At 43.1% G+C, this 15,510-nt stretch overlaps 1 protein-coding gene across 1 annotated transcript in view; it reads right to left on the bottom strand.

Moving 5' to 3' along the window:
• Nucleotides 1–5,936: 5,936 nt before the first annotated feature.
• Nucleotides 5,937–15,510, bottom strand: part of LOC117488200 (rho-related GTP-binding protein RhoG-like) — a 13,052-nt gene continuing 3,478 nt past the window's right edge. The window contains exons 2-5 of the mRNA XM_034137001.1: nucleotides 10,502–10,582; nucleotides 9,240–9,404; nucleotides 7,880–8,050; nucleotides 5,937–7,225 (exon numbers count right to left, since the gene is read on the bottom strand). Of these exons, the coding sequence (XP_033992892.1) occupies nucleotides 6,950–7,225; nucleotides 7,880–8,050; nucleotides 9,240–9,368 (576 nt within the window). The 5' untranslated portion in view covers nucleotides 9,369–9,404; nucleotides 10,502–10,582 and the 3' untranslated portion in view covers nucleotides 5,937–6,949. The remainder of the gene's footprint in view (nucleotides 7,226–7,879; nucleotides 8,051–9,239; nucleotides 9,405–10,501; nucleotides 10,583–15,510) is intronic.

Raw genomic sequence — 15,510 nt, 5'->3', positions numbered from 1 at the left:
ATGAATCAGAGTTTAGATAAGCACATCCTGCCTTCACTGAACTAACATTACATTCAGAGTTGGAGCTAAATATTGGTTTATCTTATTTTATAAGTAAACATTTATTTTCTGGCCGTTTTAGTTTTAGTGAATGAATCATTATTTATCGTAACAATTTTAGTTGCAGTAGTTCTGCTTTTATTTTGAAGGAGGTGTGGGCTCCTGGTTGTTAAGGAATAATTTTTCTAGATATCTAACCTTTTGCTCTGTGACGTTTTATGATCTACTCTGACGTCTGTTATCTCCTTTAAGGAAAGGCCTTGGTGCCATATGTGTTGTTGTCACCAGTTTGTGACCGGTCAACTTGTCTGGCACGAAGGGTACTTGTTGTGAGAACACTGAGCCACTTCTTTATCGGTGTTTGTGGACTCTAAGATGTGAAATCTTCGAGGCCATGAGTGTCGGACGCAGGTGGCTCAGTGTTCCCAGCTGTTTAGTCTACTCCTTCAGAGATGTTGATTTCTCTCTGTGAACCAGTTAAAAGGTCTAGCATAGAGAGAGGCTCTTCAGAATTGACGTGGCAACTCTACCGTGAGAATCAGAACCTCTGACTCTTTGATTTGTGATGTGAATCCTCCGGCCGATACTCTGAATAAACCCATCAGTGTTTGACATCAAAAGTTCCAACTCTCACCGTGTCTCCTTCCTGAGTCGGTGACTCCATGCATTGCTACACAGAAGTTTCCGCCACACTGGTGATTAGTATATATTGATCACAGGTGGGTGGGGGGGGGGGGACGCACCAGTTTTAGCGTGTGGTTTTCTACAAGGAGGCCAGAGAGGGAGAAAGGTGAAAATCATTGATCTCTGTATTTTATTGGAAAACTACAATAAACGGATGAAAGGATTTTCTGCCTGGACATTGGACTTTATTCCCTGCATGAGATTTGCTTTCTGGGCCCAGCGGCAGTTTGAGTTTAAGTTAGTTTATTATCATAATTCTGAGAAAAAAGTCATATTTAAAATAAAAAGTTAAAACAAAAAGTCATAATTCTGAGAAAAAAGTCAACTCGGCTAACAGCTGTAAACTCTGTAACAGATTTAGAAAATGTTTTCCCAATAAAGTTTCATCCGTAATAATATTTATTAATTTGTTTATAATATTAGTTTTATGAATCTAATCCTGGAGAGTCGTTAAAGCTTCACGTACTGCTCTACGAGTACATCTAATACAGAATATATCATTTTATAGTCAAATAGTAAACGTCCCCTTCACCTCAGTTTGTTGACTTGATGTTTGTATTTGTTTACTCTCTGACGCAGATACAGATTTTGTTGATGATTTGAATATGTTGTTACCTGGCAACAACCGGTCCATGTGACGTTAGCTGATTAGGTGTTCCCTGACCTGATCTTACTCATAATGATGACGTTGAGCTGCCTTTAGGGAGTGTTTCTCCCGGCCCATTGATAATACCTGACTAAGTATTCCCTGATCTTACTAACAATGATGCTGTGAAGGCTCCTGGTCGCTCGGGCTGCTGGGGCCTGTGTGAGGGAGTGATTCTCCCGGCCCCCCAATGATGCTGATGATTGCATGGAGTGAACTGTGTTCTGAGGCCTTCTAGTTAAGAGGAAGAAGATGGGCCGTTATTGAAATTCAGTTTTCCACTCTGCTATACACATGCATCGCAACCGAGTGTGAAGCGGCTGGGATGAGGATCAGCACCTCCAAATCTGAGGCCATGGTTCTGGAAACCGATGGACTGTCCACTCCAAGTAGGGAATGAGTCCTTACCCCAAGTGAAGGAGCTCAAGTATCTCGGGGTCTTGTTCTCGAGTGAGGGAACAATGGAGCGTGAGATGGGCCGGAGAATCGGAGCAGCGGGAGCGGTACTGCAGTCGCTTTACCGCACCGTGTGACGAAAAGAGAGCTGAGCCAGAAGGCAAAGCTCTCTGTCTACCGGGCCATCTTCGTTCCTACCCTCACCTATGGTCATGAAGGATGGGTCATGACCCAAAGAACGAGATTGCGGATACAAGCGGCCGAGATGGGTTTTCTCCGCAGGGTGGCTGGCGTCTCCCTTAGGGATAAGGTGAGAGGTTCAGTCATCCGGGAGGGACTCGGAGTTGAACCGCTCCTCCTTCGCGTCGAAAGGAGCCAGTTGAGGTGGTTCGGGCACCTAGTAAGGATGCCACCTGGGCGCCTCTCTAGGGAGGTGTTCCAGGCACGTCCAGCTGGGAGGAGACCGAGGGGTAGACCTAGGACCAGGTGGAGGGATTATATCTCTTCGCTGGCCTGGGAGCGCCTTGGGGTCCCCCAGTCAGAGCTGGTTGATGGGAGAGGAACGTTTGGGGCTCTCTGCTGGAGCTGCTACCTCCACGACCCGACCACGGATAAGCGGGAGAAGATGGATGGAAATACACATGCATCGACGGGGGGGGGGGGGGGGGGGGGGGGGGGGGGGGGACTGTGGCGTGCTCAATTGCGCCTCATTTGCTCATAAACTGAAGTGTGCCACAGTTGTGCTTCAGATGAGGCCCCTGGCAGTCTGCGTGATCTGCGTGTAGAGAGGGGCGGGCCTGCTTAAGGGCACCTCGGCAGTGGCCCAGGAGGGGAACTGGGTCCTCTCCAGTACCAATCCACACTCCTAGTTGAGCGTGAGTTAAGAGATTCAAAGTGAGAGAAGCATTGCATGAGATGAAGTATTCCTCTGGAGAAGAGGATACAATATTTACACTGCCGCCGGTTATATACACGACTTACCAGGAATAGGTTAAGGCATCTTTGATTAGCCAGCAGTGTGAGACTGAGAGATGCCTTGGACTGATAACATAATGCTTGATCACATGACCATAAGCCATAGCCTTGATACGTCATTGTTTACGTCTAGGATCCTTTATTTTTATTTGTTGGTTTTGAGTTTGCCGTGGATGCCCTGCGAAAGTTGGAGACGTATGAGGAGGATGACGATCCCGCCCGGGTGCGATATCTCGGTTAGAGACTTGATAGCACTGAAAGCAGCACATAATGTAAAACGGACTATTGATTAATGCCAGGTGAAGTGCCATCTATGAAGTACAAAATGTGAGCATGTAATCAGAAGTCATTGAAGTGTGTGATAGATGCCAGCTTGAAAAAGTAGTACATTGCGGGTTTGAGAGCCGTGATGAAGTTATGCAGGAGATAAGCATAACGTTATAAAACCAAGTACTTACCGGACAGACATTAGATGAACCGTTATGAGAAAGAGAGGTGCTGATTTATGAATATTGTAATACAATGAAGGTATTTTGCAGATGATTAAAACGTACACTGAGTGAGTGACTAATTGCTGTGGGATAGACTTACACTGTTAAGACTATATTTAGCATTGAATTGTTAATATTATATCTATTCCTTGATATGCTTTGACGTAATAGTGTGCACTGAGACGTTAGCTGAGGTCTACTACTGGAGTATCAGATCGAGGGGATCGTATGATGATAGAGCAAGAGCATGGTATGCTGGACACTACCACCAGTTATATGCATGAAAGTATGTAGGACAATCCGTGCATACTGTCTTTCTATTTATTTAATTTATTTATTATTATTATTAGATAACCCAAGAGAGAGGAGGGGTGAGTGAGCCATGAGGGGTAGTAATAGGCCTCGACTCCTCCATCAGCTGATGGAGGAGGCCTCGACTCTGTTCTGATGCCGGATCGGCTCGTTTCACTTACGCCGAGACGGCCGGATTGTACCCGTGTTTCTGCCGATGGAGGTCTTCTCCTCTCGCTCTTGAGAGGTTGCTGAGGCTTAGAGATGAGTATCTTTACCCGATGCCGAACTGGCTGCACATGGACGTTGTTGAGCATCAGAGCATTATGGAGACCCGGTTTAACCACGCACTGTTTCTTTAATGATGGCTGCGAGGGCAGGACGAGACTGATATCTGCTACGAGGATCTGGAAACAGGTACGACTGAAATCACAGCTGACTGCAGGAGAGAGGAGAACCATTTTAAAGTTTGGCTGCAGAACGGTGATTGGCTGCTGGAGAATGAGGTGAAATGTAATAGGTTAAAGAGAACGCCCGTGATGAGCTGATTATAAGCAGCTGCGGAGTGATGAATATATAACGGAAGTTACGTATTGTAACTCCAGCTTCTATGAGTATAGGCGTAGCCCTCTAAGGCTATCGCTATTGGGTAATCCCCTGCGCACCCGCGCAGCACTGAAACACTTGTCTTCCACGCCCGCCCGCGAGGTGGGCCCCACCTACGGACTCACTTCCGTATAAATAGGAAGGAGGCCCGACAATCTGCTCCCACACAAACAGATTTTCTTCAGCTATTCGTGGAGCCAGTGGGGCCCAGCACTTAGAGGGCTACGCCTATACTCATAGAAGCTGGGTTACATAGTACGTAACGGGTGCATAAGGGATAACCCAATAGCGATAAACTTAGAGGGCGAAGCCTTTACGAAATAGAACCAGTCTTCCTGAAAGAACTTGCGCTGAGCTTCATTTAAACTGCATATCATGTCTTTATTTTGCTATGTTTATAAATGTCATGTTCTTAAATGTTGTATGTGAGGGACTACGGATGGAAACTAGCTCAAAGCTAAAATGAAATGTTCATCAATGTGCACTGTCCCTCTTCAAATAAACGATTACATGAAAAATGAAATGAAATGAAACTGTTTGCTTACAAAATGCTTCTGCTGGTCTTTTATGGGTAAATACTAAAGTGTAATTATTTTATGAATTATAATTGTTTATTTTACAGTGTAGGATATGTGATTGATAATTAAAATATATAACCAAAAATATTAATATTTCTGAATTTCAACCTTTTTTATATACCATGTCTTGGGAAATAAATCAAATTTATAAAATATTGTTATAAATATTAATCCAATATTAATACACTTTTTTTATCAAACATCAGTCCTGATCAAAACCACTAAATATAACATTATGTTGTATTATTTTAAGCTTTGAATACCATTTAGTTTACTGATCAAAGCAGCTGAAATGTAGATGAAACAGACATGTCTCTCGTGAATCAGAGTTTCAGAAGGTTACCCTCCACAGAATACAGATCATATTTATATCCCTGATGTGCCGATAACTGATCAGCGTCACTCTTTATTTAACTTCCTGTTTTCTATTTACATCGTGACTCCTGTGAGCCGCTTCATTCTGCAGCCAAGTGAGGGGCGGGACATCTGTGAGCTGGTTGACCAATCACAACAGAGCCTGGCCAGCTAACCAATCAGAGCAGACTGGGCTCTTAGGGAACTACGTTTTTACTTCATATTTTCTTTCCTCATTAATTTGAGTTTTCTATTTGTGTTGTTGATCACAATGTACCACTTTTTTCATATAATATTCTCATGATAATGCAATTATAATTAATTTAAAGGTGGGGTAGGTAAGTTTGAGAAACCGGCTCGAGATCGCTAGAATTGGAAAATACACAACCGGAAAAAATCTGCCGCTTCCTTACAGAGCCCCTCCTCCAACACACACGAATGCGCACATGACCAATGAGGGCACGAGATAAGTTTGTGCACAGATGGAAGGCTGACAGGCAGGTAGGCCATCCAGTTATTTTAGCCGGGCCGGCTCAGATGATTGGTCGTGCTTTTTACAGTACTACGGCTTCCACTGATGATATTTTTTAATGGATTTTTTGTCAAAGCACTTCAGATATTCATTGCTATCGGGATGTTAAGAGCATTCCATGGAATATAACAAAAAGTGTATCTCGAGCCGGTTTCTCAAACTTACCTACCCCACCTTTAATACTGACTTGTTTTTTTTAATGTTACTACCTTTACCTCGTCTGCATTGTCTTATTTTAATGTTTTTATTTGACCTGGAAATGGCCCTAACGAGCCACCATACTACAGAGTTGAATCACATCTCAAAGAGTCAAATGAAATGTTGGAGGACAGACGACGGGACGCTGGAGTTTCACTTGATTTTAATTATTTCTTAAAAACTCATTACATACAAGCTTTAAATTAATTGTCACCCCCCAAAACACACATTGAGCCCCGTGAAGCCGGACAAACTGTACGGTTTGATGACGCGATGTTTTCTACTCATTCTCTTCTACACATGTTTATGTAGAAGAGACATGAAGAGGAGGATTTAAAATAATAGGTGACCTTTAAGGAACTTTGTGGCTTCACAGCATGTTAGTTTGTGAGTTCTCTTCACGGTAACTTGTTCCTTTGGGGTGAATGTATATTCCCCATGTTCAGTATGCACATGTGGAATTGAAATGTCCATGTTTACAGGAATAAAACTCACAAACTAATGAAACTCAAACGCTGCTCTGAGGCCGTGCGGAGGATCTGATCATACGGTATCGGCTGGAATGCATTTCTAGAACCGCACAGTGTTGTCCAGCTAGAGTTCAAACCAGAGCCCAAAACTAAAGGTACGTTCACAGCGGACGCAAAGCCAATTGTTTGCGCGTCGTGATTACATAATAAGAAGTCAATGCAAAGCCGCACATAGATGCAAATTTAGTTCAATTTTGAAACGAGTAAAACTTGTAAAGCGATGCAAATCTTTGCCTGGCGTCCGGTGTGAACGCACCATAACTCTCTAAATCTAGAATATATATAAATCCATTAAAACCCTGCCGTTTGTATCCATTCAAACTGCTGTAACTTAAAAACCACAAGACTAGAAAAGAAAACACAACTAAAACAATTAAATAATATTAGGTTCAAAGACCAAAAAACCCTCAAAAATACCCAACTAAAAACCCACAAATCTCAAAAGAACTAAACTCAGACCGGAAGACATGCTGTTATCCCGGTTCATTCTCTTTGCATATAGACTGTTCTTGCTCTATTTCTGTGTTATTGTGTTGCTCTGTGGGAGGAGCCTGTGGCCTCAGATTATCATTGACATATCTACACTGTAGCTCTGAACACATGATGATAAAAGCCTTGAAATCTTGAATCTACAGCAGGACGCAGGACTTCTTGGTGGCGGCAGGTGTTGGGTTCAGGTACGCCTTCACGGCCTCGGAGAACACCTCCTTGATGCCGTCCTGGTTCAATGCCGAGCACTCCAGGTAGCGCATGGCGTGGATCTGCTTGGCGAGTGCCGCCCCCTGCTGGTGGCTCACAGGAAGCTGGCTCTGCTCCTTCAGCTTCCTCTGGGTCTCGCCGTCCTCCCGCAGGTCGCTCTTCGTTCCCACCAGGAGGATGGGCACGTCGGGGCAGTGGTGAGACACCTGAGGCAGGAGGTCAGAGGTCAATCAATACAGAACAACACTAATCAGAAATATTTAGGCTTCTTTTGGAGAGAAAGAAATTGATTGATTGCCGTTTATATCCAATAAACCCTGCTGTTTAAATTCATTAAAACGTCGCTGTTTACATCCATTAAAACTACTGTTTACATCCATTAAAACTACTGTTTACATCCATTAAAACTACTGTTTACATCCATTAAAACTGTTGTTTACATCCTTTAAAACCCTGCCGTTTACATCCATTAAAACTACTGTTTACATCCATTAAAACTACTGTTTACATCCATTAAACTGTTGTTTACATCCTTTAAAACCCTGCCGTTTACATCCATTAAAACTACTGTTTACATCCTTTAAAACTACTGTTTACATCCATTAAAACTACTGTTTACATCCATTAAAACTACTGTTTACATCCATTAAAACTACTGTTTACATCCATTAAAACTGTTGTTTACATCCATTAAAACTGTTGTTTACATCCATTGAAACCCTGTCATTTACTTCCATTAAAACCCTGCTGTTTACTGTTTACATCCATTAAACTCATCTGTTTACATCCACTAAACCCCTGTTTGAATGAATCGCTGCCTGTGATTGGCTCCCTGTTGCCGGGCAGATTTGGCCTCTGACCTCGGGGTGCCACTTGTGCTTGATGTTCTCGTAGGAGGCGGGGCTTGAGATGGAGAAGCAGATGATGAAGACGTGGGTCTGCGGGTAGGAGAGCGTCCTCAGTCGGTCGTACTCCTCCTGGCCCGCCGTGTCCCACAGGTTCAGACTCACCATGCGCCCGTCCACCGTCACCTGAACGCACCACAGGTACACACAGGTACACACAGGTAAACACAGGTACACACAGGTCAACACACTTCAACACAGGTACACACAGGTCAACACAGGTACACACAGGTCAACACAGGTCAACACAGGTCATCACAGGTCAACACAGGTACACACAGGTCAACACAGGTCAACACAGGTCATCACAGGTCATCACAGGTCAACACAGGTCATCACAGGTCAACACAGGTCAACACAGGTCAACACAGGTCATCACAGGTCAACACAGGTCAACACAGGTCATCACAGGTCAACACAGGAAACACAGGAAACACAGGTAAACAGTCTCATAATCCACACATGCACACAGAAGGATCCACACTTGTGTTTTTCAATGCACACACACATGTGTGTTCTGTTTCATATTCATGTAAATAAAATCCAAATACAGAAAAAAGTTGTACATATGTATATCCTGAGATTAGCGCCTGCAGGCTCCATGGACCTGTCAGCTCCGGACAGCGCAAAATGCGTATATGAAGCGCTACGTCATGAACGCAATAAATCATACCCTCGCTCATGTGATTGAATGGAGGAGACATCTGATTGGCTATAGATAGAACAAATTACAAGTACGAACCGGGTGTCAGGGGAGTCTCAAAAAACCCACACACGACTGCACAGCATGCAGAGAAAGCGGTTTGTGTTGCAGGTTCAGAGTTTTAAAAGGAAAACAAATGTGTGGATCAAAAATACATATGTAAAACTTTTTTCTGTGTTTGGATTTTATTTACATTTGATCACATGTGTGTGTGTGTGCATTGAAAAACACAAGTGTGGATCCTTCTGTGTGTATGTGTGTATTATGAGACTGTTCTGAGCCCATAAAACACAGGTCACCACAGGGAAACACAGGTAAGACATTTGGGAGGAAAAAACACAACAAAAATCAAACACAAATGCAAAAACACCGAAATCAACAAAGATCTACAAAAAAACAGCAACAAACACAAAATTATAAAGAAAAATATGTGTGTGTGTGTGTGTGTGTGTGTGTGTGTGTGTGTGTGTGTGTGTGTGTGTGTGTGTGTGTGTGTGTGTGTGTGTGTGTGTGTGTGTGTGTGTGTGTGTGTGTGTGTGTGTGTGTGTGTGTGTGTGTGTGTGTGTGTGTGTGTGTGTGTGTGTGTGTGTGTGTGTGTGTGTGTGTGTGTACCTGGCTGCTGTAGTTGTCGAACACGGTGGGGATGTACTCTTTAGGAAAGGCTCCGGTTGTGTATGAGATCAAGAGGCAGGTCTTCCCCACGGCTCCGTCTCCGACCACCACGCACTTCACGCTTTGCATGACGACCTGGGGGGGGGGGCACCTCACACCTCACACCTGCAGCAGATACAAGACGACTGAAACACAACACAACTCCAAACACAACACAACTCCAAACACAACACAACTCCTAAACAACTGAAACACAAAAAGACCCAAAATAACTCGACTATACTACAACTATAAAAACTCTGTCCAAAGACCAAAATAAACCTCAAAATAACTAAAACTCGACAAACCCTCTAAATGACCAAAAAACACAAGACTCCAACAAAATGAAAAATATTCGGTCCCAAGAACAAAGAAACAGCATAAAACCACAAAACGAAACAAAAATTCTAGACACAAAAAAACTCTGTCCAAAGATAAAAAATTAACCTGAAAACCTCGAGCACTTCACGCTCTGCATGACGACCTGGGGGGGGGGGGCTGCGACAGATACAAGACAACTGACAAACAACACAATTGCAAAAAAAAAGAACTCTAAGAAACTCAAAAAACAACAAATCTTGGTCCAAAGAAACTCAAAAAAGTGTAACTTTAGAAAATGCTCGAAATGACCAAAAAAAACACAAGACTCCACCAAACAAAAAAAGAAAACACAACTAAAAAATGTTTATAATATTCGAGCAAAAGAACAGAAAGCTCCATAAAACCACCAAACTAAAATAACATACTCCGTCAAAGACCAAAAAAATCTAATCAAACTAAAAAAACAACAAACCTAAAAACACAAAACTGTAAATAAACACAAAAACCCTGGAAACAACCCAAAAACCAAATAATTAAATAAATAAAAACCTCAAAATAAACAAAACTCGACAAACCCTAACCCCAAAATAAACACAACTATAACACAAATATCTCGGTCCAAACACAAAGAGAAAGGCACCAAACTCCAAACTAATACCCAGCTCAAAATATAAAACAACCTAAAAGAAAAAACATAAATCTCCAAAAAAAACTTGAAACCACAGAAAACACAAACCTACAAAAACCTCAAAATGACCAAAAACGACTTCATGACAGTGTCCTAACTGTCATTTAAATGTAAATAATAATGTCAACAATAACGCCCTATTCTCAGTTAGATATGACTTTAGTGCCGATGTTTAACTGTTGGTCTCAGTATCTGTGAGTGTTTCCTTTGTTACCTTTCGGAGCGTCTGATTGGCTGCTGGCTGCGTTTCAGTCTCTTCAGTTACAGGCTGATGGTCTGACGTCCCATGATCCTCCTGGGTGTGGGGGCGGGGGGGGAGAGATATTTGTGTTTATGGAAATCGTGCTGCAAGAGGAAACGGTCTCCAAACAAAACCGAGATGTTATCACACACACACACACACACACACACACACACACACACACACACACACACACACACACACACACACACACACACACACACACACACACACACACACACACACACACACACACACACACACATACACACACACACACACACACACACACACACACACACACACACACATACACACACACACACACACACACTCACACAGTCTAACTTTATTTACATTTGCGTGACAGAAAGAGAAGCAGCTTGTTTCTCTTTTTATGACTCCAGATAACTGACACCATCATCAGAGCTTCGTATCGCCATGGATCACTGAGGGGGGGGGGGACGACGACTGACTAATAACTGTTCTGATAGGAAAGTCGTTCAAAAGAACAAAATCAGGTGCAAAGCTAGAAATAACAGCAGAAGTTTCAGAGGGATGAAGAAAGTGACCAAACTAAGACAGAAAATGACCTCAGAGGAGCAACTCTACAAAGAGACATCCAGGAAGGAGCGAGAGTTTCATGACGCTCCTTCGATACCATAGGATAACACTTTAGTGGTCAGATCCAGTCTGACATGCTCCTTCGATACCATAGGATAACACTTTAGTGGTCAGATCCAGTCTGACATGCTCCTTGCATCCCAGCAGCTCCACGTGGAACATCAACAGACAGACATCAAGACACACGAGAAACAAACAACAAACATGGAACATAACAGCAGGATCAGTGAGAGAAAAGCTGCTCTAACATGCCCCTAACATGCTCTGAGACCCTCTAACATGCTCAAAGACCCTCTAACACGCCCCTAACATGCTCAAAGACCCTCTAACACGCCTCTAACATGCTCAAAGACCCTCTAACACGCCTCTAACATGCTCAAAGACCCTCTAACACGCCCCTAACATGCTCAAAGACCCTCTAACACGCCTCTAACATGCTCAAAGACCCTCTAACACGCCCCTAATATGCTCAAAGACCCTCTAACATGCTCAAAGACCCTCTAACATGCCCCTAATATGCTCAAAGACCCTCTAACATGCTCAAAGACCCTCTAACATGCCCCTAACATGCTCTGAGACCCTCTAACATGCTCAAAGAGCCTTCAGCGTGCATTTGATCTGTAGCTTCACTGAGGACTGACTGCTGCTATTGGCTAGCGCTCCAACACATTGTGAGTGACAGGCTAAGGGGCGGGACATCTCTCAGCTGGTTGAACAATCCCAACAGAGCCGGCCAGCTAACCAATCAGAGCAGACTGGTTTCAGACAGAGGGTGAACAGAGGAGCTGCAGCAGGCAGTGTGAGAAACATAAAGAGCTTTGTGAACATCACAGGAGACGTGTGATATTTATTCTGTGATGTAGATATTATAGATATCCTCTCCTTCTGAACATTACAGCATGTGGAGCTGCTCTGAGTTCCTGTTCCTCTCAGAGCAGCTCAGAGGAATGATTTGAATATGAGAGAGTGTCTCTCTGAGTCTCAGCCCAGACTCCGGGGAGCTCTGAGACCAGCCTCGCCCTCAGCAGCTGATCGCACTAAACTCTTCTAGAACAATCCTGAAATGTTCAAGAAATATCTTTGGAAACACGAAGAAAACAAAAGCATCAAGTGTGGGGGGAATGGGCTGTAATGTAAAGGCTTTAAGGACTCATTCCTGCCCCACTCTGTGATCTGTAGTCCTGGTATGAAGTTAGAAAATGCACAAGAAGTGCACATGAAGAGTTGTGTGTCTGCTGACGCCCTGTGAGAGGAAGAGGAGCAGAAAGAGGAAGCAGAGGCAACCTGAAACACTGGTTGTGTAAAACCTCTTTCCTCTCACAGTGAGGCTCATCGTGTGAATCTGAAACACTTCGCAGCACTTTATTTAAATCCCCCATGAATCATCAGCACACGTTATATAGAAGTTAGAGAACATTGACTTTAACTGGAATGAAATCCACAGAAACATCGGTCACGAGCAGCTGTGACGACCATGTGGTGTCACAACTAGTAACACAGCTAATGCTAACACAGCTAATGCTAACACAGCTAATGCTAACGTAGGTGATGCATTCAGGCTCTTCTATTAGCATTGGGTGAAGGTCACTTATAACCTTATGTGTTCAATGTCATCGTGTAAAATGTAGTTGTTCGGGGGAAACTTGAATAGATTCAGTTGTTTTTACACAAATATTAGAGATACTTTTGACCTGGTTTGACCTCTCACAGAAAGCAGTCTGACGGAGAGTATGTTGGATTCATTGGTTTGTTTTTACCCTGGTATTAAATCAGTATCAAGAATAATGACATTTCACCAGTACTGGTTTTCTAAATGTTGATAATTTGGTGGCAAATGTGAAGTAAAGCTTTGAGATGCAAAGTCAAATTACAGTCACTGACATTTTCCTGCAGCCTTTTCAAAGTAAAGCCTGTCAGAACTGGACGGCACTGTATTGGAAGTGTTGAGTTTCCCTAAAGGTAATTTGACAGTCAAAACAGAACTATAATCGGACATCAGTTCAGAGGAAACGAACATTAAACTGAATGTATTACAAGGAAACATGCAGGACGTGTTGCGTTTCAAAGCAAATGAAATCAAGGACTTTTTAATAAAGCATCAAATCAACCTTAAGAGCTGAGAAAGGAAGACATACATGTGGTCCATAAATAAAGGATGTTCCTGTAATGCTGGGAGGAAAGTCCAGCGTTTCGAGGCCTTGTGGTTTTCTGGTCTTACGTCAGAGTTTCAGGAACTCACAGCTGGTTTCGTCCCGTCAGCTGCGTTCCTTCTTTTTCTGTCTTTTTATTTGTATTTAAACGCTTCAGGAAGTGTCTCCCGACCCACAGAGGAACCGAGACGCTCGGTAAAATTAGAGCCATGAGATTTACAGAACATTTTCTCTTTCTGTCTTTCAGAAATGTGAGAGGAGAGACTTCTGAACGAAGACAGAGGACAGCAGATGGTGGGATTACTGAAAAGAGTATGAGTGCAAACAGGTGGAGAAAACGGGCTCCTGGTAAACAACACAGACGTTCCTCACGTGAAATACAGGCGTACAAATTAAAAAAATATCAGACCAAAAGAGGACAAACACTCAGGAGAAAACTGTGTCTAACTGAGACAGAAATACCAGAGAACATTGGACCAAATCTGGGCTAAATCATCTGAGGAAAAGAGGCCAAACAGGACCAGAACACGTCTAAAGAACCCTGAAGAATATCAGATAAAACCAGAGTGAAACTCACAGGGAAAATTAAGTCAAATCAATGCAGAACATGAAAGATTACTGATGGCCTAAACACGGACTAAATGAATGCCAAGACATTACAGAAACTTGAAACAATACCGGCTCAGATAGAAGATAATATTGGGTTCAAACGGACCAAACTGGGGCTAAAACAACAACTGTTTTCCAACTCCATAGCTGATGTTAGCATGCTAGCATAGTGAGTGTACATACCCAACATCTGAGGCGAAAGCACGGAATAATATACGACCAAATTGTGGCTCAAACATCAGAGAAGATTGAAAAAGAACCATCAAATATTGGGCCTAACCACCAGGTCTAAAATGCCACAGAACATTGGACTGAACCAGGACTCAGAATATCAGACCAAACTTAGGAAAACTCAAAGTGATTTTTGGGTCAAACCAGGAGAAAAACACCAGAAAATGTTGATCTAAATTGGGGCTACAGCTGGGGGTCAAACATCAGAGACTAAGGGACCAAATCACTGTCATCTTGCTAATTATTGATCTATATATCATTCCATTTACTTGTTTATAGACTCTTCTGGCACTATCTCTATTTTATTTTTATTTACATCTCAAAACATTCTCTTTCACTATTTGATCTGTTATATTAGTTTTATGTCCTATATATATTCATGTTGCTCTGTTGGAGGAGGACTTCAGTTTCTCATCTCCACATCTCCTCTGAAGCTGCTGAGCTCACGGTGAGAGAGACTTGAAACTGAATCTTGAAACTTGAGAGTTATCGAGCTGAAGCTCCAGATATTAGTGTGACTCAGCAGTAAATGTTAGCATGGCTAGTGCTACATGCTAACCATCACAGTGTGTTGCAGGTCAATGTGAAAGTCAGGCAGTAAGACCCCCAACCGCAGGAGAACTGAAACCCACTACAGAGAGACCAGTGGGTCAAAGGTGAACAGGAAGTGGGTCTGCAGACTGACAGAGTACATACACTAACTTCAGACAACAGATCACACACACACACACACACACACACACACACACACACACACACACACACACACACACACACACACACACACACACACACACACACACACACACACACACACACACACACACAGCGTTTCCTTACACCAAGAGGAACTGGTCTGTTGAAACCGAAACAGGAAGGGCGTCAGAAAAGAGTTTACTGTCTGACCGCTTCTATCAATAAACCCAGACTTCATTCAGAGACCGGATCTGAGCCGCTGTGAGGCCAGGACCAGAACCCCCAGAACCAGAACCCCCAGAACCAGGACCCCCAGAACCAGGACCCCCAGAACCGGTCCTGAACACCATGACTGTGACACCATAACATGGCTGAAGAGACTGGGAGGTGTAACAAAGAGGAGAATATTCAACCAAACCAACCTCAGAGAATACTACACAACACCAAGAGTACAACCTCAGAGAATACTACACAACACCAAGAGTACAACCTCAGAGAATACTACACAACACCAAGAGTACAACCTCAGAGAATACTACACAACACCAAGAATACAACCTCAGAGAATACTACACAACACCAAGAGTACAACCTCAGAGAATACTACACAAAACCAATATATATATACCCATTTCCTAAGTGATTTTTTGTTTTTTAGCTGGTGTAAATACT

The sequence above is a fragment of the Trematomus bernacchii genome, unplaced genomic scaffold (assembly GCF_902827165.1).
Source record: "Trematomus bernacchii unplaced genomic scaffold, fTreBer1.1, whole genome shotgun sequence".
In the NCBI taxonomy this organism is placed as follows: Eukaryota; Metazoa; Chordata; class Actinopteri; order Perciformes; family Nototheniidae; genus Trematomus; species Trematomus bernacchii.
The sequence above is the reverse complement of the archived record's forward strand: the minus strand, read 5'-3'. Positions and strand labels throughout refer to the sequence as shown.